Source organism: Dermochelys coriacea, chromosome 13 (assembly GCF_009764565.3).
Source record: "Dermochelys coriacea isolate rDerCor1 chromosome 13, rDerCor1.pri.v4, whole genome shotgun sequence".
NCBI classification, from domain to species: domain Eukaryota; kingdom Metazoa; phylum Chordata; order Testudines; family Dermochelyidae; genus Dermochelys; species Dermochelys coriacea.
Window position 1 is genome coordinate 28,480,421 of NC_050080.1, and position 25,099 is coordinate 28,505,519.

General features: G+C 40.0%; 1 protein-coding gene across 2 annotated transcripts in view; it reads right to left on the reverse strand.

Moving 5' to 3' along the window:
- Positions 1-1,034: 1,034 nt before the first annotated feature.
- Positions 1,035-25,099, reverse strand: part of CHMP4B (charged multivesicular body protein 4B) — a 34,012-nt gene continuing 9,947 nt past the window's right edge. The window contains exons 2-5 of one of the 2 annotated variants that reach the window (XM_038370191.2): positions 9,539-9,716; positions 7,036-7,150; positions 6,494-6,620; positions 1,035-1,856 (exon numbers count right to left, since the gene is read on the reverse strand). In XM_038370191.2, the coding sequence (XP_038226119.1) occupies positions 1,789-1,856; positions 6,494-6,620; positions 7,036-7,150; positions 9,539-9,716 (488 nt within the window). In that variant the 3' untranslated portion in view covers positions 1,035-1,788. Of the gene's footprint in view, positions 2,049-6,493; positions 6,621-7,035; positions 7,151-9,538; positions 9,717-25,099 lie in introns of both variants that reach the window. The other variant, XM_038370192.2, reaches the window with a different exon arrangement.

Below are 25,099 nucleotides of genomic sequence, written 5' to 3' on the forward strand. Positions count from 1 at the left end.
ATAATTTCTGGCTGTTCACTGATGTAGGCAGGAGAAGGGGAGAAGAGGAGTCAGGAATACAAAGCAGAAGTAAGGCTCCTGACAAGTAATTAAAAAAACCTCACGTGCTAGATAGACGCATAGTATTGACCAAAATAAGTCTTCAGAGGAGACTTCTTAAGGTGAAGGTAAAAGTGCAGGGCTGTAAGAGAGAACACTGAATTGTTCCAGCTGCCTGAGCAACAGAAAAACCACCACCACACAGGAGTTATGGTGTTCAGTTCCAATTTTTGCAGTCATTTTTTACTGAAGGAGTTTCATTCTCTTCTTGTCTGAAGAAATAGGGTGATGGTACAGATAGGAACATATTACTGACTCAGCTCCACCCTCCACAACCTTGGGAGCAGTTAGCGGTTCTGCCACCTGGGCCTCTTTGCCTTCTTTCCATTCAGGGTTTCTGGACTTGGGTGTCAGTAACGGAGGTAACAATACTGATGTTAAGGTAACTACTTACCTTCAGGTAGGCTTGCAAATTTCCAGCAAGAAGTCTCACTGCATTTAGTGGTCAAAGCATAATTCCTAATAGAAATATTAGTGCTGTAAAATACAACATCTTTTTACTAGCTCAGAATATGCAACAAATCACGAATGTCAAATTCTTATGATAATTTACAGCAGGGTAGGCAGAGAAACAAAGCTAAAACTATGTGTTAAGCCTTCAGTTGCTTCTACCTCGAATACAGCAGCTCCTAGGGACCTCTGACTGGAGTCTCAATCTTGTTCTAGCATATCATTACACTAAAACAGTCAAGAGTAACTGAGTTACAGGAACACGCCCAACCATTTTGCTCAGCTAAGATTGGAGTTTGTATGATAAATGACCTGACTCTGTATCTGTCACAATACTGCCATAGCTACAATTATGGACTCAGAGATAAACTGATGTCAAAGAGTCTGTTTATTCCTCTATCAGGCAAGAGCAGAAACCAAATTTGATGTAAATTAAATGTCTTTAAATCTAATAAAAATAGATAATTGACGACACTAGTCGAGAATGAAAATTAATCAAGATATTTAATACAGTGCAAACCATAGCTTCTTAAGTAAAATAGATGTATGCATGTATCTGAATGGGTTATCAGTTATCACAAATAGCAATGAACACTGCACTGCTACATAGAAAAAAAAATGTACAGCTGGGTTTTAAGTGTAAATCTCCCTTCCTTCCAAGGTCGCGTTTATCAATTTCAAATCAGTTTCACTAATTAAAAATGGGAACAGTGACTAGGTCAGTGCAGTGATAGAAGGTGATCACACAGTCAAAAGAAATAAATACAGAGTGCAAAGAACTAAAAACCTAATGCATTCTTATACCTAAACATGAGAAGCCGATGGTGGCTTATAACTTTTCCTTTTTAAATGCCTTACAAGACTTCTAGACACACTTTCAACTGACTTAAAATTACAGGCTGCATTTCAGGTCATTTAGATTCAATACTCCCAAAACTCTAGAAGATGAAGATTCAGCAGTGGCATTAGCATAGTCCAGAAGCTGAACGTTGGATTTTGCAAATACATTTTATTTTACAGAAATTCAACATCAACTGCAAGCAACTTTCCCCGACCCCCTTTGTTTTCTTTGTGCAGACCATGCTATGCAGAGTACAGCGATGCAGTGCCCACTGCTTTGGGTTAAGATTAAAGAGATAAAAGACATTTTGCTGAATGTTTTGTCCCCATCACACTACATGTGCACCCAGAACAGGTGGCCAAAGTCTATTTTGTTTTTCCAAATCGTTGCTGTTGTAGTTACATGTTTCCAGCCCATGCTTCCAACTCTTTCATGTCATCATCATCCTCCTCTTCTTTCTTCTTGGCTGTAGCATAAAGAGAGTGTGAAGAGTGAGGAGCAGATACCTTGATGTAACCCCATAATGTCCTGCTTCACCTGGACATGTTGCTCTGGACTGCACAAGGCACTAGGTCCCATAGAAGAGCAAATATGCCACATGTGGTTTTCAGTTACAAGACTTATGTGCCATTTTAAAAGCCAGCCAGAGTTAAACTTCCTGAGGCCATATTTCAAAAAGAGAAAAGAAAATGGTTTGTGAGAAGAATGAAAATGTGCATTTTAATCAGAGTGATACACAAGCATTGCCCATATTTGTCATAGTCACCAAATCTCAAAACATGGGAAGATGTAGACCTGTTTATTTTAGGAACTCCTTTGGAGCCATGTAAAGTTTATTTAGCTAAGCAGTAGCCATTTGCCAATGGATGCCAATACCTTTTGGTTTCTTGTTGCTCAGCATGCTTAAACCAACCACTATGAATTTGGGGCTATTGGTCTTAGACTGATTTGAGCGCAGCACTAGCTGGAAGAACAGATGGAGTTGGGAGCCAGGAAATACCAAGTCCTGGCCTAGGATCTCTCAGATTTCCTGTGCTGTTTTCACCTGTGTCTCAGTTTCCCTCTCTGAAAATGAAGGCAATAGCTACCTTACAGAAATATTGGGAAGGTTAGTTAAAAACTGTATAGTGCTTTGAAGATGTAGAACACTAAGTCTCACCTTAAAAATTTCCAAATACTACACTTTCCCCAAAGAAATTCCTAATGCAGCAAGATAGAGAACTATTTTTAATTTTAAAGATATCCATTCTCTCCCTGTAATGAATCCAGACAGTAGCTTACAGTATGTTGTTTGTGTGTGTATGTGTGTGCGTGCGTATATGCGCGTAATTTGTAATACAAAGCTGGCACAAATGGGAAATTCCTGAAGTACAACCCATGAAAGGAGAGAAGTCAAGGGATGGTAAGTCTGTTTTAAGGTTTCTCTTCTTTGGCAGGGCCCCCCAAATTAAACAGGCATGGAAGATTAGAAATCAGGATAAATAAAAACTGATTTTTAAAAATATCAAATTGAATTTTTGTATTTAAATATTTTCTGTTTAAAATAAGCCTGTAAAGATTAAATGTGAAATTATGACAATATGCAGAGCCTTACATTTGTTATAATTATTAAAAATCATTTAAATGAAAAATAATACATCAGTCAGCACTCAAATTTTAATAAATTAAGGATGCCTTTTTTTATTATATACAGAACTGTGGGAAACTAACTTTTAAGCTCAACTGAAGCTTTATAAATATGGCACATTGAAAATACAGATAGTTAATGCAATGTAAGACAGTTTTGATAATGGAGCAAATGCTGGTATTTAAATTTATCAGATGTCTGTACTTTTAGTTTCTGTTGTGCAGAAAAGCTTTTGCCTTAATTACTTTTGGTTTCAGGTTAGTTAGGAGGTGCAGAGAAAATATTTTTTTCATTTGGGCTAGTTCATTTAAAGTGGAAAAGCTAACTGAGCTGAAAAAGAAGAAAACCTTGATTTCTTCTTTCAATCTATGAACCACCACCAGGTGGGAAGAGGATTCACAGATTCTAAAGCCAGAAGGGACCATTGTGATCACCTAGTCTGACCTCCAGAATTACACAGGCCAGAGAGCTTCCCTAAAATAATTCCTGGAGCAGATCTTTTAGAAAAAAAAAACAAAAAACAAAAAAACAATTTTGATTTAAAAATTATCAGCGATGGAAAATCCACCACAGTCCTTGGTAAATTGTTCCAATGGTTAATTACCCTCACGGTCAAAAATGTATGCCTTATTTCCTGCCTGGATTTGTCCTACCTTCAACTTCCAGACATTGGATCGTATCACAACTTTCTCTCCTAGACTGAAGATCCCATTATTAAATATTTGTTTTCTATATATAGGTACTTGTAGACTAATTAAGTTACCCTTAACCTTCTGTCAAACTAAATAGGTTGAGTTCTTTGAGTCTATCACCATATGGCATGTTTTCTAATCCTTTAATCATTCTTGTGGCTCTTCTCTGAACCCTCTCCAATTTAACAACATCTTTCTTGAATAGTGGGAAGCAGAACTAGACACAATGTTCAAGCTGTGGTCGCACCCGTGCCAAATATACAGGTCAAATAACCTCTCTACTTCTATTTGAGATTCTTGTCTTTATGCATCCCTAGGTCACATTACCTCTTTTGGCCAGAGTGTCCCATTGGGAGCTCATGTTCAGCTGATAATCCATCATGATCCCCTCTAGTCTTTTTCAGAGTCACTGCTTCCCAGGATAGAGTTCCCCATTCTGTAAGTATGGCCTACGCTCTTTGTTTTGGGATGTATACATTTATATTTAACTGCATTAAAACACATTGTTTGATTGCACCCAGTTAGCCAAGCGATCCAGATCACTCTGTATTAGTGACCTGTCTGCCTCAATATTTACCTCTCTCCCAATTTTAGTAACATCTGCAAACTTTATCAGTGATGATTTTATGTTTTTTTCCCAGGTAACGGATAAAAAAAATGTTAAATAGTATAGGGCCGAGGACTGATCCCTGCAGGACTCCACTAGAAACACACCCACTTGATGAACATTCCCCGTTTACAACTACATGTTGAGACTTATCAGTTAGCCAGTTTTTAATCCATTTAATATGCAACGTTCTTTTTTTTTTTTAATCAAAATGTTGTGTGGCACCAAGCCAAACACCTTTCAGAAATCAATCAACTAAATTTATAATCTCATTTAAAAAGCTACCAAGTTAGTTTGACAGGATCTATTTTCCATATACCCATGTTGATTGGCATTAATTACATTACCCTCCTTTAATTCTTTATTAACTGATTCCCATATCAGCCACTCCATTATCTTGCCTGGGACCTATATCAGATCTAGAATTACCCAGGTCATCCTGTTTACTCTTTAAAAATTAGCACATTAGCTTTCTTCTAGTCTTCTGAAACTTCTCCAGTGCCCTGAGACTAATTGAAAATCAACATTAACTCTCCAGCAAGCTCCTCAGCCAGCTCTTTTAAAAAGATCTGGATGCACATTAATTGGACCTGTTGATTTAAAAGTATTAACTTTAATAACTTCTGTTTAACATTCTCCAGAGATATTAATGGAATGGAAGAGTGTTATCACTATATGATGGGACTACATCATGTTTTTCTCCCAAATATAGAACAGAAATATTTATTGAACACTTCTGCCTTTTCTACATTACTATTGCTAATTCTACTATTTCAATCTACTAATAAACCAATACCATTGTCAAGATTCGTCCTGTTATAACACATTGTTAAAAAACTCTTTATTGTCCTTAACAATGCTGGCCATAGATTTCTCCTTGTGTCACTTTGCTTCTGTTATCCATTTCCTACAATTCCTAACTTCTGATTTAGATCTTTTAATTCTAAAAACTTGAAGGACATAGGGCCAGATTTTCAAAGGGATTTGATTTCAATGGGAGTTAGCCACCTTAGCCTGCTTAGATAATTTCAGAAATACTGCTAGGCCCTTAAATATCTTTGAAAAATCTGGCTCATGGTGACCAGAAACAATCCATCAATTCACTAACTACACTAAGTACTTCCTTTGTTTAATAGATCAGTTTTAAATGCAAAAAAAAGTAACTTTTTTTTTTTTAATGTATACAGCATATTTAAGATGTTTTTATTAGTTAAATACAAAAATTTTAAATGTTATTTTGGTACTTCTAATGGACTCCTAATTGCCATCCAAATGCAGCTTGCCACAAATCCCAGGTTTAAAAAAAAAACAAACACCTGATAAACAAGAAATGCATCACATCACCATTCAACAGTGGTCGCTGCACAGACAAGAACCATGGAGGGCTGGACCCAATGGCAGAACTAACGAAGAACCTCACCACAGCAGAATCAGGTTAGTGTGGAGCTTCTCTGTGTACCAGTAATGCACCTGCACCAACCAGGATTTGTCCTTGTAATTTGCCTCCCCAGAGACTTTTGCTCCAAGGTTTTGCACAAGACTCAGTTTGGTCTCATCTGATTTGAGTGCCACCCCTAAGGTAGGGACTCCATGCACCTTGGGTAATCAGGAGTCAGCAGTATTCCCCCAAAACCAGGTGCTATGAAAACCAAGGGGCCAGCTATGTAAAACTACAGCATCCCAGTACAGGGATGAGAGGCAGACTCAAGGACCTGCAAGCATGGGTCAATCAGAGCACTGAGACCAATTTGGAAGACTAAATTCCAAGGGCTATTTCTCACTCTAGTCTCCCTTGATTTTACCTCTGTGTTTGGTCTTGTCAGGATTGCTTCCCATTAAATTAGCTGCCATTAGTACAAGACTGCCAGCTTGCCATTCCTCCTCCTCCATCTCCATTCTGCCTTGAGCCTTATTTTTTAACATATTATAGGATAAACTGGAAGTGCAGGAATACATGCTAACTGCTTCTGTTACAGCTATTAATTTTCACAGCTCTAATGAAAGGAGATGAAGGATTCCTTGAGAATAAACACATCATGTGATTCATGAATCCCATATTAACTCTACAAGCTGCTTGTAGCCAGAAAATTCAAAATTCAAATCCTTATTAAGAGTTGCTGATTTGATGAATGCACATGTTAATGAACCAAGCTGACTTTGGCAAAGGAGACAATTACCTGGCTTTGATGGTATTGCTATTGAGGGCACGTTTGGTAGTGGTACTGTCTCGGGACCACTGATCTCCAGCAGGTTTTTGTCTAATTCTTCCTGTTCTAGTTCCTCCAATTCTGCCATCAGTTCATCCTAGTATTGTAAAGGGAAAAAGAATGATTCAGATCACACTTGCCACTAAGTAGCACAAACAGACAGACAGACTCAGCTAGGTATATTATTACAGGGGATGGCCTAAATGACCCTCTAGCACATGACCCTCAAACTCTGAGGGCAGGTCTGAGTCTCAACCCCGATCTGAATTTATGGCTTCACTTTCTATTGGGCACAGAATTATCTGATCCAAAAGCCTCCAAGATGTTGGGGGGTTGAAGTCCCATCCAAGTTTTGTAGCTGCCATGCGCCCAATTTTCTGAGGTGGAAGAGACCACTTGCTAAGAGAAATTTTATATTCTAGAATTTACATTGTTTTCTGAATGCATGCAGAACTCAGATCACTAAGAGATGGGTTTTAATTTAAAACAGTGCAACTCTTGAGCTGTTTTACCTCATCAAAATCTTCCCCAAATCCTACAGGCTTTGAAATAGCTGTTGAAATTTCATCTGCCAGCTCCTGTTGTTCTGCAATATCCTGCATCAATTCATCTACTTTATCAATATCCCTGTAAAGAGAAGAGTACAACATGTTAGGTCATTAACCTGGTTTGCACTGCCCACTGACTACATTTGCTAATTCTGTGGCAATGCTAATTCCACAATGTGATGGCATTTCAGCTGTGCATGTTCTCACATCTCCAGTCACTCCAGCTCTTCTTCCCTCAACTGCTCCACCCTGAGTAATCTCCAGTCCCTACTCCCTGCCTACATCTTGGCATTTTTACCCATTGCAGAAAGGTATGAAGCTTCCTCTAGAGCACATGCCATTTCTGCTGTGTGGATTGGACAGGAGGAGGTGCTCATTCCTAGCAGATTACCTCCCTAATGATTCTAGAAGTCACCGGTTTGCTGTTCTTAAATTTTTCTCTTTGGCAGAAATTTAGTGCTGAAAGATGGACTGAGAGCCCTGGAGGACAAAAGCTTCCATTTGCCCTCAGAAAAGATATAAACACATGGCAAGATGGACTGATCCCACAAAATCCTTTCACATAGGTAGCCAAGCAGCCCATTGGCTGGCAATTACTTTTGGTTACTACTACAGATCTAGGTTAGCTTCAACTTGTCAGGGGTGAAAGGCTCCGTTATCCTATTATCAATCCTTTTAGCCATCAAGATCCAATTATCAGTTTGTTTTGATCTCTAATTCTTAGTGTAACTCAGATCTATTTGCTTTAGTCAAGGCTGGAAGAAAAAAAGTGCCTTCACAGGACAAAAAATCATCATCATCAGCGCCAAGTCCACAGTTAAGGACGAGTTGAGTTTTGCACTTGAAACTGGGATTCAACCTCTTATGTATGAAAAATACAAGATGTCCTCCCCAAGATTCTACTCCTTAGTCTCAGGGCAATAGAATGACTTCTAAAAATTTAAAAGCAAATTCATTAATTAGTTTTAATTAAATTAAAAATGGGTCCTTTAAGAAACCTGGCACCTGTTTTGTCATACTTATGTCCCCAACGACCATAATGGAATAATGCAGACTTTTACAACTTTCCATACACTTATCTCACTGAAATCTTGTGCATGGATTACATTTAAAGGGTTTTCTTGTTTTTTAGAATTGTCATTCTCCACACACACACACACACACACACCCACCCCATTCTCCATATTCAAGTTTATTCAGGGGCAGGAACTCAATACACTTCAGAGAATTCCACGAAGAACTGACCTCTTCCAAAATAGCCGCTTTTCCCCATTGTTCTCAATGGAACTGAAGCAACAGATGGCTCTTAGCAAAAATAGCCATTGCATCTATTCACCTATTCCTCAGTGTTCTTCTCCGCCTCCTGACAGCATAGGGGGCTATCATCTTTCCTGAGGTCAGTTTACCTTCACTCCCACTGGGGGCAATGGAATGTGGTGGCATTTGGAAATAGGGCATATTAACTGAGCTCAGCACCTGGCCTCATTGTCATTGCAAAAAAAATGGGGGATGCCAGCCATTTTGAAAGATTACAATTCTTCATACGTTTCTCTGGAGAATATTTTACACACCAGCCTCTTCTAACTGAAAGCTTTTCTGTTGTGAAAAACAGCGAAAAATTTTACAACGTTACCCTGTTGCACCAGAGTTGCTCAAGAGAGAGAGGAAATGGAGGGTATGCATGCAGAAGATTGTAGAGCGTAAAGGAGAGAAGAGAAATCTGAGGCACTCTTCAACAATCTCATGTCTTTAAAAATCAGTAATTTAATCTAGGACCACAAACAATAAAATGCCCTGATCACATGAGGTCACTATATGGCTGAATAAAGACTATTTACTATTTACATTCCTATATCTGAACAGATTTGGCTTTCTTTTAAATTTAACCTTAGTTGAGAGTTTCCTGGGTTTGCTAATATTGGCTTTGTGTTAATTACAACATCTCTGTAATGTACTTTACCCTTAGTTACTAATATATACTCTCAACCATAACTCCATCTCAGTCATTTTTGTCTGCAAATTATACTGAGCAGAGGAAAAAAGGAACAGACTACACACCCCTTTTAAACAAGACTTTCAAAAAGTGTTCAGGTATTAGATGGATCTGTGACCGGTACATCTCTGAAACCACTTCAGACTATTATTGACACTATCCTTTAGCTAAACAAAAATTGCGTGCGCACTATTAAAGGCCTCACACCCCATAAAATGTTTGTGGGTTGAAAAATCCCAGTCTTTTGTAGCTCGATCAATAAGCGAATGCATCTAGTATTATATTTTAAACTTTTTAAAGATACTTTACTACATTGTCTGTAATCTCTGCAAAAATTAGTTATTTCATGCCAAGATGATGCAGATCATTTTAGCAGACTGCGTGGGACCCGGTTCATTATTCTCTTTCTATAATTTCTGGTTTGCTTTTGATAGAGTGGACATTCATTCAAGGATACAATATGAAATTTCTTACATGTTGTCATGAGCAGCTTTCATAGCTTTAGCAGCCAAGCCCATATTCTTGAGCACTTCAGTATTGGTGTTGGCATTTTCAAGGGCTTCCCTCTGGAATTCAATTGTTGATAACGTGCCATCTATCTGTGCAAGCTGCTTCTCGTACCTCTTCTTGCGTTTTAGGGCTTGAAGAGCAGCTAGACGAAACAAAACCAAAACAGGATGTATGTTATTTGTGTCCAAAATAGCCATTCAAATGTGTACAAAATTCCATTCACAAAACAGAACAATGTTTAATTCATTCTATTGCTCATCTTTCTAGTTTAATTAAAATTTGTTACGTAGTTGTTTCTGCCTAAACAAATGTCATGCTAGCCAAGCCTCTGATGTCCACTTCATGTCAAATTCAGACTATAAACCAGCAATTACAACATTGGTAGTCTAGATGCTCAGCATGGATGATGCTACAGCAGGGGTGGGCAAACTTTTTGGCCCGAGGGCCACATCAGGGTTGCAAAACTATATGGAGGTCTGGGTAGGGTAGGCTGTGCCTCCCCAAACAGCCTGGTCCCCGCCCCCATCTGCCCCCCCACTTCCCCTCTCAGAATCCCTGACTCATCCATCCAACCCTCCCCCCGCTCCTTGTCCCCTGACCGCCCCCTCCTGGGACTCCCACCCCTAACTGCCCCCCGGGACCCCACACCCTATCCAACCACCCCCCTTCTCCCTGTCCCCTGACTGCCCCAACCCCTATCCACACACCCTGACCCCTGACAGGCCTCCTGGGACTCCCACACCTATCCAACCCCCCGTTCCCTTTCCCCTGACTGCCCCTCACAGAACCCCCAACCCATCCAACCCCCCTTACTCCCCCATGTTATCCACCATAACGTTTTGTTCAAAGTTACAGACATTTCAGAGTTACGAACAACCTCCATTTCCGAGGCGTTTGTAACTGAGGTTCTACTGTACGTCACGTCCTGGTCCCGCTCCTATTTGAATAAGAGCAGTGGTCAAGGAAAGCTCATCTTGTATAAACCCTCTTCACATCTCCCCTGGTGTAAGGACCCACCCACACGGAACCTTCTAAACATGATTTTTGTAACCAATAGAGGTGCTGTCTCCTTATCTGTAACCCTGTTCAGTTTGAGCCTGCACAGCAGCTTTCCTGCTGTAAGTGTTTGTTTCTAGATCTACACAAACATGAACAGACATCACTAAGTGCTGTCAATGAAAGTAAGGGCAGATGAGCTATCCCACAATGCCTTTGCACGAAATCCACAGAGTGACACTAACACATGGGTCTGAGTAGTCTGGAATGTACTGCTGTACAGAGAGCTGGGAGGAAGGAGAACCAGTCAAACTGGATACACAAACCAGATCAGGGTTTTCAGTTAACACTAAGCATTCCACTCCTCCACTCCCAGTGCATGCGCACATGTGCGCACAACCAGTTACAGGAAGATAATACCACCCGATTAGATCACTGGCAAAAGTGAAACTCAACTAGCTGCTCTGGATCAATCATTCATGATGTATGTGGATTAGACCTGGCTGGAAAATGGAAATCCCTCCCTATTAAAAATTACATGTTCTCAAAAAAATTTAAAAAAAAATAAAAAATTGGAATCCCAAACTGAGACAAAATGGCAAAAAAGCGACATTTTCCCAGAAAGGGATTTTTGGAAATCTCTGTTTCAGGTGAACCAACATGGAATTTTTAATTTTTCTGAAAAAGTGACATTGACAAGAGCCTTGCAGCCCAGCGGCAGGACAGGCAGAGTGCCCATGCACCCGGGGAGCTAAGCTGAGTATCAGGGAGGCAGAGTCAGGCGTTCAGTGATGGCAGCCACCTGCAAAGCTTTTGTCAAGAGAGACCTTCCAAGCAGGCAACTGGGAAACCATCATTTTGATTCCCTGCTCAAAACTAATTTTGTGTGTGCGCGCATGCAAAACTGAAAGTTTTCCCACAGAAAATTTTGGTTTTGCAAAGGACATTTTTTGTTGAAAATCATTACAATAATAAAAAAAAAAAGTATGACCAACTGTAGTGTGGATATAAAGTGCCTGTAAGTAGTTACAAATTTGATTACAGGCTGTAGTGTGAACAAGGCCTACTAAAGGACAGATTGGTTGGGTATCATCACATGAACAAGAAAGGAACAAACATAGTAAAATATTGGGCACAACCGCATAGGCATATTCCTACTATACCTATCCCCTTAAATATACATTACAAAAAAAAAAATCTACATTAGAAACAAGTGCCTCTTGCCCCTCCATGACCAAGTATTACATCTCCCTCCATCCGTGTTCTTTTCTATCTATTTCCAACCAACCAACCTGTGCTTCAGCTGACAGATACAACACAACCTCCTTGACAGAGTTATTGTTTGGATAAAACAATTATTTACCCTAAATGTTATTTCCAGCTACCTCTGCCAAAGAGATCAATAATCCAGTTCTTCAATATACAATAGACGTGGTAACTTAATAAGAACATTCATCTGCTTAAGAAATAGAATCAACTTGGACATCTACTCATACTCTAACCCGATGACTGCAGTTCTTTGCTCCAAGATACAGGTTAACATTTGAATTCAGACCTGTGTTGCATTTTATTCCATGCATGTCCTTTTTGTTCAAGTCTCTAGCCTCTGTGAAAGTTGGCTCAAAAGAAGTTTACTGGGGAAAGGTGTAGGAAATGAATAATTGAGAAGTCTCAGACACACACGCACACACAATTCTGTTGAGGGCCAGTTTGTGACAGCGAACTTGTCGGTTACACGTGTTTATTAAAAGTGAAGAAAAAACAGAATTTCCAAAATCCAGTTCTAAAACCCATCCCCTAAAAATGCTATTTCAGAATTTGCCTTTCCTCGCTGTAGTGCTGGAACTGAATTGAGGGGGAGATTCCCCCGCCCTTACCCCAAAATTATAGCCTTCCGGAAGAGAGACAGACTCCCTTGTCACCTTTTCTAGAATACTGACAGTTTCAAGCGACATGATGAATGAGTGGCTGCAACACAGACGACAGGGCTGATCTCCTAGAAGCTGACTGTGCATTTACAGGGGCCTCATATGTACTGTTGGGTCCTGTCTTGATGGGTAAAAGGAGAGTTATCCAATTGTGTTCAGTTGAAAACACACACCTTTTTAGCCCATCAAGACAAGGCTTCTGGGTGGCTCCACACTACACAGTCCTTTAGTCTTGTAACCCTTGGATTACAGCATTACTCTGCAACACATTACAAAACAGAAAACTAGGTACGATTAAAAGCTGCCAAGCACAAATCAAAAGTACCATTGATCACATCCATTGAAACAATCTAAACAGCCAGTACGAAAATCAAACAGAGGTCACATTGCCCATTTTGAGTCCAGCTTTGCACAATTCATGCACACACTGCTAAAACAAATATTTCTGTGACCTGCTCCCCCACTTGACAGGTGTCCCTATTTTAGGACCAATCCAAATTCTATTGACAATAGCAGTAGTCTTTCCTTTGATATGAATGGGAGTTTGACTGGGCTTTCAAATAATAAAAGCATCTAGTATTTGTTCTTCAGTATCATGCTGGATGCTATTGGTGACTGCTTTATGCCATATCATACAATTATGTGCAATACATTAAACAAATATTAGAGATGATAATAAACTAAGTACAATTTAATTTGGGAATGATAAAATTATCTTGCTCAGAAGGAAAAGCCTGCTATTTGGACGTGTTTGTATTCAGTGGTGATGGCACTAGAAAGAAAACCGAGAAACAAAGGTAGGAAGTTCAGAACTGTTGCTTTTGTGGAATACGTAGACTGCAAGGCCAGAGGTCTTACAACTGTTGTATAAACAGAAGTACGGTATTATAGTTTATGTACAGTTCTTAATGAAAGCTATGGGATAAATACATAAGCTTCGTTTAGACTTTGTATTTACTGGGAGTATTTTGTTACAAGGGCAGAACTCAGGCTATGTGGGCACTAAACATTGAGAATGTGTTTTTCATTGTGTGTTTGGATGAACTAGATGTCAGGGTACTAACCAGAATTTTGTAACCGTATCTTTCTATTTCCATTCCATTTATTTCTATTTTCTTCTCTTGCCCACCCTTCCCACCACAGGAGTGTCTGTTCAGCGTATTTCACTCTAATTGCACTTACTAATCTTAAATCATTTGAGATTTTTTTGTTTTGTAATTTCCCTTTTTTTTTTTTTTGTTTGGATGTAAATCTCTGGTTTAATAAGTCAGGCTCCTGCATATGAAAAGCTCCGTGTTATGTCTCAGGTAAGCTTTAGTTCACACTTAAGTTCTCTGCAACCCTGGTTCTCCAGTCAATCTGTAGTGTCCTGATCCGGGACAGTCCATGCCCCAGCATTAGCCCTACTTTCCCATGTTATCCCCTGACATTTTTTCTAACAGCAAGAATGTCCTTATACCAGTAGTGGTCATGACCTTGATTTAAAGGTCTCACTACTCAAGTTTTCCATAGTCTCTTCCATTTTTGCCTGCTGCAGGATTACACAATGAGAAAATGGTAGAAAAGACTTCTATGTTTCAGTGATGTTGAGGTGGGAAGGAACACAAATAGGAATGTAAGAGCAAATATGTGCTATCTTACTCATATACACATGTACCACACCCTTCAACACTGGGACAATTCAGGATATTTACCCAGTCAATTAACATCTAGATGTAAACCACTTTTTTGAAGTGAAAAGAGACATTATACAACTGATTAAATATCTCTGCACCTGGCATTAAAAAAAAAAGTGTACTAAAAAGGTCAAACAAGACACTGAAATGTCTCCAATTCAGAGGAATGCACCTTACTGTACTTTATTTAGAGGTCATTTAATAGCAGCTACATTTCCACAACTATGCTTTAATCCAATTTAGAATTTATACTATTTACAACTGGAATCTTTTATTAAATTGAAGAGATTATGAGACTCTGAAAGGCTAATTTGGGTCATTTACATTCATTTTCTCCTGTGAGCTCTATTAATTCATTTTTCCCCCTACAATATGATGCATTTCACATTCAGGATTTTTCTTTTTTTGCAGTAATGAGCTCTGCCTTTTCATGGCTTTGTTTTCACAGATAAACCAAGGCACAGAAGTGAAACCGTGAATACAAGTGAAGAGAACATTCTGTGCTACACAAGAACATCCCCACCAGATCTTTCACATTAGAACATTATATCTTCCAAACAGACATACCCAACCAGTATTTATGTTAGGTACTGAACCAAAACTCAGATGGAATTAAAATATCCTTATTAACTCTAATCTATATCTAGATCTTTTTACTTTTGACCTATAACATATAAAATAACCATCAAGATACAAGTGAGACTAATTGTTTGCCCTTGAAAAATGCACACTCCCAGGATGTTTGCAGGCTGCTTTAATAGGCCAGACTCAGTGGCAGACAAAACTCGAGTCTAATTCCCAGACCCACTAGAGTTCTACCCTGCAATCAAATCCACTAGCCTCTGCTCTGAATCCACTCAGAAGCTTGTGTATTGTAAACAGGACTACCTGACTTAGAAGTGATAGACAGCAAATGATTAGGGCAACAAAGCCAAGCAATTGTGGCCTCTAAGTCATGTCACTGTAACGTCGTACATATATTTAAAAGGGTAGAAACACCAAGAAAGGAGACGACTTGTTAAGACTAGTAAAGTTAGGATACAACCATGAGTAATCTGAATATCAGAAAAGTTTCCTGACCTTAAGGTCTACAGACCTGTGGTGGAGCTTCCCAAGGGAAGTAATAGAAGTCCTTTCATTTGGGAGACGTAAAACTAGATTAGATAAAATACAGGAAAGTGTGCAGTAAGGGACAATCCTACATCAGTAAGGGAATGGACTAAACAGTTTTAACTAGTCTTTTCTGCTTCATCAGTGACTGTCCACTACCTATCCACTGATGTATCAGTTCCTCTTCTCCATTTCTAATAGGGACTACTAACCTGCAGCCCCCTTTCTGCAGCTACAGGTCTATGAACTACTACTGACCATAAACACCACAAGCTCTCCTCCACTTGTCATACCACAGAGTGAGACTCCATAACATTTCAAATCTGATCTGTCAGATACATTCCCAAGCCACCACTCCACTCTAAGCAAGAGAGCAAAAATTACTTCATTCAATCTTTACAGCGTATTGTGGCTTTAGAGGCTAGACCCCCACAAAGGGGACTTAGATTCAGTGTTGCAACACCTAACTTTACACATCCTGCTGCCTAGTGGAATACTCAGCCCAGGCTCCTCACACAATGCATGGAAGAGATAGGCACCTAATAAAGGGATCCACAAAAGCCAGCATGCTGAACAGGGAGCTGCCTAAGACAACCAAGGAGGTACATATGAGCTCCTGTTCTGTCTTCCTGGCTCGTGTCCCTTTCTGTCCCCCACTGTCTTCCTCCTCTCCCATCTCCCTCTGTTGGCTTTTCACCTGATCCTGAAATGAACTGCACAAGATGAAATGGCCCATCCAGCTCTGATAGGCCTAAGTACTACCAATGATGGAGGGGGACATGGCCAAACCAAACAGATAAGGTCCCTAATTAGAGAGGCAAGCTGGGGTCCAGAGAAACAGCTGTCATAGCTGACCTGCCCAGCCCAAACTATCCATCTGTGACTGACCAACTGCCCTATATCCTGAGAAGATCAACAAATGCTGCATTTCCCCCACATTTACTATTCTTCCTCTTCTCTCCCTTCTGTCTGTTTTGTCTAAAGGAAAAAATAGCGTTCCCAACTCAAAAACTGAACAGAACTAACCCTTTCTTCCCCACCAACGAAGGCTGTTTGACAGAATAAAAGACTGTAACCAACATTCAGCCTCTCCAAAAAGGATTCTGGTTTCGATTATGTTTATTTTGCATAATCACTCAATTTGTTTCAGTATTTTTGCCTTGTTTGTATTCAATCAATAAATTTCTCATTTTTGGCATAAATTTCCTGATGTATTGCCATGGTATTAAACTGTCTGAGATCTCCATACATCAAACTTTGTTTAAAAGCGTTTCATGTTAATGCTATTAACTCTGAGGGCATGTTGGGATAAAGAGCCCAAACTGCTGAGCTACGGGGCATTCTGGGGCAGGACTCGGTCCCTCCTGTTGAAATTGCTCCACTTTGTCTGAATAAATAGTTGTGGAGCCAGAGAAAGAAAGACCATGACTCTCTACCTCAGTGATTATGGAACTAACCTGGGAAGTGGGAGGCCCAAATTCAAGTCCCCATTCCAGTGACTATTATACTAAGTGGAACGATTACAAAGGAAGGACTGAGCGCTCTACTGCAGAATATCCCAGAACCCAGTGTTCACGGCACTCTCGGGAGATGTGGGTTCAAATCCCCGCTCCACATCAGGCAGATGGAAGAACTGAACCCTGGTCTCCCACAACCCAGGCAAATTCTCTAATCACTGGCTAAAAGCTGTAAAGGGGCACCACACCTCTTCTTCTGACAGCACTGCTCTGTATGGGGCCTGATCTGTTAGGCAGCCTCTGAGCATACATGGGCTCTGCTGGTGAGATAGATGGGGCAATGCCCAGTTTGAAGATCCCACTGGAGCTCAGGCATGAGCTAGGTAACCAGACTGAAGCAGCTGCATGCATGCACAGTGGCAGATTTTTTGGTGACTAGGAGACTTTACCACTGGAAACTTAAGTGCCTAGGGAATTTAGCTGCCTACAGGATTAAGCAGGAGCTGAGCAGGGGTTTTGAGGATCCAAGTTTTAGATTTAGGCACCTAAATCCCATTGTGGATCTAGCCCTGATACCCCTCAGTTCCTCCTCTTTTTCACTTTTTACATGGTTCAGAAACTGCTGCACTGGCAATTTTCATACTTGTAACTCTCTGAAAGAATGAAGAAACCACACCATGAGTTTATTCACTTGTAACCACAAGTAAATTGGTTTATAACGATGACACGGTCGGTATTTCTCCAAGATTATCAAACAGATGCATAGCGGATTAGCAAAGGTCCACCATAACGATTCAACTGCAGGACTGGAACCCAAATATGTAGACTAAACTAGATCTGAGGTGACAGCTGTGCTAAAGGTGACCATCGAAGGATGAAAATTGAAAAGATTTCTGTGATATACAAAGGAGGCCTGAAAAGTGGGAGGAGGCTGTTTTTAATTCCCCCACTTTTTCTTTACATCAAAAAAATCCAAGTCTTGTTTAAGGTTTATGACATCAGATAGAAAGAAGTGAAACCTGATTGGGAGAGTAAGTGATTTTTATTCAGATGATTAAAAACTTATTTTTTTAACCACCACTAAATGCCAAACAAAGTTATATGAAGCCACACTCCACCCATTCAATTAAGGACAGGTTCTTAGAGGCTTTTATTGTAGATGCACTCAATGTTTTGGAAGGGTATGAGAAACTGCCATGCAGCCTTAACCGAATTAACAAAATTTTGGGCAGTGACTTTCTACTGTAAAAATAAATGGTGTGTATTTCTCTATGTTTGGGGTGGAGAAGGAAGGGGAGAGGTGGAGTCTTTCAGACCACAGGTGCCGTCTTACTCAGATCTTGGGGAATATTCAACCCCAACTCCGCCTAAGGCCCCATCCCCACTCCACCCCTACCTGCCCTCCTCTACCCAAGGCCCCTCCCCCACTCTACCCCAAGCCCCCACCCTTGCCCCTCCTCTTCCTGCCCCCACTCCACTTCCTCCTTCCCCAGCACCTCCTGCTTGCCACTGAACAGCTGATCCACGGCAGAAGGAACTGGGAGGGAGAGAGGGGAGGAGCTGATTGGCGGGGCTGCCAGTGGGTGCTAAGCACTCACTTCTTTCTTTCTGTGGGTGCTTCAGCCCTGGAGCTCGCATGGAATTGGCGCCCACATTTCAAAGCTCCTTTACACATGATCCAAAACAAAACGGTACAAAGCCAGAAAGTGTATCCTCTTTACAGGCCACATTTAACTTGAAGTGTGCAGAATTGATTCTAAGCTGTTCTCACACACTTCCAAAAGTCCTCCAAGCATTCTGCTTGTCCTAATTCATGAAGTTCTGCAGAGAGCTGCCACTTCAGTTAAAAACACCAAATTAGGAAAGCAACTCTCTCATATTTTAATGCACCATTTCACTTGAGCACAGAACAAAACTTCAAATCAAAAGAATAAGCTGTCTTAGATTGGAGTATTTTAATTTATGAAATGTCCAACAGTGAAAAACCTAATTTCTCATATCTACCAGCGTCTTGGGTGGCTAACCAGAAATTGTGAAAAAAATATCCTCTAGCAATAGGGTGACCAGATAGCAAGTGTGAAAAATAGGGACGGGGGTGGGGGTAATAAGTGCCTACATAAGAGAAAGCCCCAAATACTGGGACTGTTCCTATAAAATCAGGACATCTGGCAAACACCCCACCCAAGAAACCTGAAGGGAATGGGGAAAATACCGTTAACGTGAGGGGAAAATTCAACTTAAAATAGGAAACTAATTATAGTCTTTACTACAACTATTGTTGTGGTAGCCGATCTTTTATATATTGCAATCAATGCTTTAGGATCACCACAGGATTTATGCCGAGGTGTGTATTCAAGATGTTTTTGTTCTGATCTACAGCTATTCTATATATGAACTTAACTACAGTGTTTAATTCTGAAAACTGACGAGCAGTTCTGCCATCTTTTTCTAAAGCCTGTGGAACAGTCCTTGCTATCTGCATATATACATTTTAAGCTGTGAATCGTTGTCATGGTAAATAATATAATTGTATTAAAAAATTCACAGTGAAGCCAAAGCTATAAATATTTTATCAGGAAGTAATGACAGTACCTCCTCTTCCCCCCAAATCCACTACAATCACTTCATACAAGTGCATAAAAAACAGACAGCTATGAATTTTTTCCTCTAGCATCTCATTATTTCACACACACAAAATAAAGAAGCATGTATGAAGTCAAAATATAAACACAGCCATCTTTATTCTTTATGAAGATTGCTATTACATTAGGCAGCTATGAAAGAGGCAGCCCACCCTTGGGATCTGCATATTTAATTAAGCCTTGCTATTTCCAGGATAGTAATTACAGTAGCAGACAACATAACCTAATACCCAATTTAATTTACAGTGGAATTGCTCAAGCAGAAACAACTGTAACCACATATTATGTTTAAACATTTATTCTCTAGACTAACCAGACAAATTTCCACACAAGACAAAAAATTATTTGATGCTAAAGTAATCCTCAGTACAGTTACACGAAGGGAACACAGATTTAAGTTTTCTTGTCAATGCATCAATTTCTTCAAATATTCTCACTCTTTTAGATTAAGAGGCTGTATTTGATAAGGTCTTTGGGGCAGGGACCTGATGGGTTTTCTAGGAAGTGCTTAGTACACCTAGTATTACCTATTTTTATAGAACCTAACATTTCCTTTGGAGATTAGAGCATGTGGAATAAAGACATTGTTATGCACAGTATATACTTGTGAGCGCGTAACTGTGTTAGTACAGCACCTGGGCCTGCAGACATTGCTGTAATATTTAATAGGGTTGTAAATCCAGCTGGTTTTGGGAAGCAGCTATTGGGGCAGAGGGTGTGTCTATTACAGGATTACCCAAAGTAGTTTTGCTTCTGTGCAAAGAAAATTCTGAAGAAAATAGATATTTGCATTTACTAACAGCCCAATCCTTCAGTCCCTCTGCATACAGAGCTCCCCTTGACTTCAACAGAAGCTCTGTGCATGGAAGGACCCTGGATACAGGCTTAGAAAGATGCTAAGCCACGAGTTTGTTCAGTACTCATTTTAAAGGATTGTTAGCTCACTGTAGCAGGATCATGTAGAAAGCTCTGACAGATTTCCATATCCACTTCCTGAAAAAGAGGTCGTCTGATACAAGAAGAGACATTTACCAATGGGTTTAGAATTTTGCCATTTACACAAAACAACAAAAATCGACTGAAGTCAAAGATTCATCACTAGAGCATTCACAAGACCATGATGGTCCCTCTTCACTGAGAGAATTAAACCAAAGAACAGCAAAAATATTCTTATGCACCATCACACAAGAACTATCATACAGGACCATACCAACAGTACATCTAGATCAATATCTTATTTCAGATAGTGGCAGATACTAGAGAAAAGTTTTACAGCCTCCATAATTAATTATGCACCAACAAGCTTACAGGATATATTTCTTCCTAACCTTTGGCAGTTTGCGGTTTGGCTTTTGACCTGAAGCAGGAGGATTTCTGTCCATTATAAAGTTATCCTATACAATGTAATGGTGGATAGAATTCAACTAAATCTTGTCATTCATATCTAATTATTTTGAATTTTACTAAATTTTGGTTCAGTAAAACTTTATAGCAGCAAATGCCATCAGTTAATATGCACTAAAAGAAAGCATTTCCTTGTATTAGTTTTAAATATATTGCCTTTAATTTAATTGGCTGATCCCAGGCTCTTATTATGTACGGTGACCAGACATTAAGTGTGAAAAATTGGGACAAGGGTGCGGGGGTAATAGGAGCCTATATAAGAATAAGACCCAAAAATCGGGACTGTCCCTATAAAATTGGGACATCTGGTCACCCTATTATTATGTGACACTGTAACCAGGAGCACTAACTTCTCAGTATCATTATTTTAATACATCTGTCATCCTGTTACCATTCCAAACTAAGTAGACCTGGGGCCTGTTTTTTATTCCCAAGGGCCTCTTTACTGCTCTCCCAGAGGGAAGACAAGACCAATAAAAAGCAGCTGGATCAGAGGCAGCTAGATTTGGAATGTCAGCTTCAATTGCTTGAAAGAAAAGTCATTTTAAAAAAAAAGAGGGAGATTTTTAAATTTAAAGTCAGACTTATTAACATGTTGCTAGTTCTTTCCTTTTTCAGATCTTCAATTGCAAAGTGGATAGTACATTGTTTCTTTATTTTCCCCACTTTTTAGCAGAAATTCAGTTTTTACAGAGAAATTTTTTCTACTAAAATACTCCACTATGATGAAAAAGTGGAATCCAGGGCCTCATTAACAACCTTACAGTGATAACGCCACAGATTCAAAAGACAAGATTGATAACAAAATAGTCGTTCTATCTCTGCAGCCACCACCACCTTTCAATTCAGGAGCTTCCACAAGGGAAGAAAACGGGAAATGCTTCAGTCAGGCTAGCCTCCCCTACCATGGTTTGCAGTCTGAAGTCAATGCAACAAGTCATGTAGGTATTCTTAAAGTGGGATTTTCAAAAACAGAATTTTAGATTCATGTTTGAAAATTTTGGCCTGTATATAAAAAAAGTTCACAATAGCTTTTTATTAATGTAATAGAAATCTGAAGTTTTCATTATAAACACCTCCACAATTTTTAAAGTGAAAAAGAAAAGATTTTAATAAAAATACTATTTTAGCCCCAGATGCTGCAAACACTTATCCACAAAGCTTCCCTTTACATGATTGAGTAGTTTCATTGTGCGTGAAGTTAGGGACCTGCTTTAGTGCTTGTTGACTCAGGACCTTAGCATTTTACATTTTATCTTTTGCTTATAGCAGTTTTAAAAGTACCTTATTTGAATTTTATGAAACGCCTCTATTGGTGGTATATTAGAATTTACAAAAAAAACCCCTAAGACTATATAGGGTTTCATATACCCACAAATCCAATTTTGATATCTGAAGAGAAAAATGTGTCTGGTTTGAGGAAAACAGAAGAACTGTCTGCATTAAAAAGTACTGTGAAGAATCTGAAGTTCTGTTATTTTATTTAATACAGAAACAGACACGCTGTAAAGATCTGCACATAAGTGAACTTACAGGATTCCCCCCATCCCGAGCCTGACCTTCATGATTTTATCTATCCACTACCTACCCAGCTTCTATCTCTGTTGTCCTGCAGCTACCATTCTTTACCACAGAAAACAGGATCACATACTTGATACAAAAATACTGAAAGACATCTGGCCCAGTGGAAACTCAAGGTATAACATCTCTGGTCTGTAAGACTGAGGAGAAATTTAAACTTAAAACCTACTCATTGCTTCACTCTAGAAAGTATGACAACTTGAGGCAGTATCTTATCATAGAATCATAGAATCATAGAATATCAGGGTTGGAAGGGACCCCAGAAGGTCATCTAGTCCAACCCCCTGCTCAAAGCAGGACCAAGTCCCAGTTAAATCATCCTAGCCAGGGCTTTGTCAAGCCTGACCTTAAAAACCTCTAAGGAAGGAGATTCTACCACCTCCCTAGGTAACGCATTCCAGTGTTTCACCACCCTCTTAGTGAAAAAGTTTTTCCTAATATCCAATCTAAACCTCCCCCATTGCAACTTGAGACCATTACTCCTCGTTCTGTCATCTGCTACCATTGAGAACAGTCTAGAGCCATCCTCTTTGAAACCCCCTTTCAGGTAGTTGAAAGCAGCTATCAAATCCCCCCTCATTCTTCTCTTCTGCAGACTAAACAATCCCAGCTCCCTCAGCCTCTCCTCATAAGTCATGTGCTCTAGACCCCTAATCATTTTTGTTGCCCTTCGCTGTACTCTTTCCAATTTATCCACATCCTTCTTGTAGTGTGGGGCCCAAAACTGGACACAGTACTCCAGATGAGGCCTCACCAGTGTCGAATAGAGGGGAACGATCACGTCCCTCGATCTGCTCGCTATGCCCCTACTTATACATCCCAAAATGCCATTGGCCTTCTTGGCAACAAGGGCACACTGCTGACTCATATCCAGCTTCTCGTCCACTGTCACCCCTAGGTCCTTTTCCGCAGAACTGCTGCCGAGCCATTCGGTCCCTAGTCTGTAGCGGTGCATTGGATTCTTCCATCCTAAGTGCAGGACCCTGCACTTATCCTTATTGAACCTCATTAGATTTCTTTTGGCCCAATCTTCCAATTTGTCTAGGTCCTTCTGTATCCTATCCCTCCCCTCCAGCGTATCTACCACTCCTCCCAGTTTAGTATCATCCGCAAATTTGCTGAGAGTGCAATCCACACCATCCTCCAGATCATTTATGAAGATATTGAACAAAACGGGCCCCAGGACCGACCCCTGGGGCACTCCACTTGACACCGGCTGCCAACTAGACATGGAGCCATTGATCACTACCCGTTGAGCCCGACAATCTAGCCAGCTTTCTACCCACCTTATAGTGCATTCATCCGGCCCATACTTCCTTAACTTGCTGACAAGAATGCTGTGGGAGACCGTGTCAAAAGCTTTGCTAAAGTCAAGAAACAATACATCCACTGCTTTCCCTTCATCCACAGAACCAGTAATCTCATCATAAAAGGCGATTAGATTAGTCAGGCATGACCTTCCCTTGGTGAATCCATGCTGACTGTTCCTGATCACTTTCCTCTCCTCTAAGTGCTTCAGGATTGATTCTTTCAATCAAGAAATTTCTTTCAGAAGCAGGCATCCCACTAAAACAAACAGAGGAGGCAAATGTATATATTTGAAAGGAAAAAACCTCTAAAAGCAACCTCAAAATAAGGGTATACCAACTGTCAACCATACAGAAAGAATATAAAATGGACTAATTTATTAAACCCATCTATCCCATTTGCCTCTCTCTTCTGGACAGATCCAACTGTTTTCTATCATCCACATCATAACCCTAAACACCAGAGTAATGAATACTTAAAAATATCTAAAAGATGTAGATTACTACTGTATAACTGTCTTCTACACAGATACTTAATATAACTTAGACAACTGAAACAAAGCATGCATTAATTTAGCTGTTCTGTACACATTTGAGTCCATACTCCTGGTGCTCACATCACAGACAAGAGTCTGAATCATCAACAGAATCCCATTTCAAAGGCAGCAAGGACAAACAGCGAGCGCCTCAGACTCGGGGTTTGGCAGCGTTAGAGCATATTTTAAAATCTCAGGTAACTATTCTGGATCTCTCAATCTAGCAACACCCAGCAATTTATCTTCAACATGTCAAGAAACTCCTGAGACGAGATTCTAATTAAAACAAATCTTGACATGCTCTCCAACACTACATGTATACATTACAAACAAAGCATATATTTCGAGGCCAGAGGGGACCACTGTAATCACGTAGCCTGACCTCCTGTTCAACACAGGCCATAGAACTTCCCTAAAATAGTATAAAAGCCCTACAGCAACAAGTTATACACAAAGTAATCGGATAAGATGGTTGATTTTAATCTCACCCACTGAGCACAATCCTTGTTTAAATATGATTTTGTAGGGCACCAGATGGCTCAGGGGATTAGTAACAGAGATACAGAACACTCACCTCTGCATAATTGGTCATTCAGTGGCATGTACCAAGCAGTGCTTATCTCAGCCCAAGTCCAGTTTCTATTAGACAAGAGTCTGCTTACATGATACAAGAGCCAGCACCTCAACTCCCCACTCAGTCCCAGAGGTGAGGCGGTCCCTCTCGGACATAGGAGGAAGCTTGCAACATCAGTGCCATAACTCTTCCTTGGATTATGGCACAATAGCAGCTATATTATAGTTTTAACTGAGGCAGGCTTTCCTTTTTGGGCACTTGTAACTGAAACGTTATCCTCAAACACCTGGAGCCTAGCACAGTAGGCTGCAGGA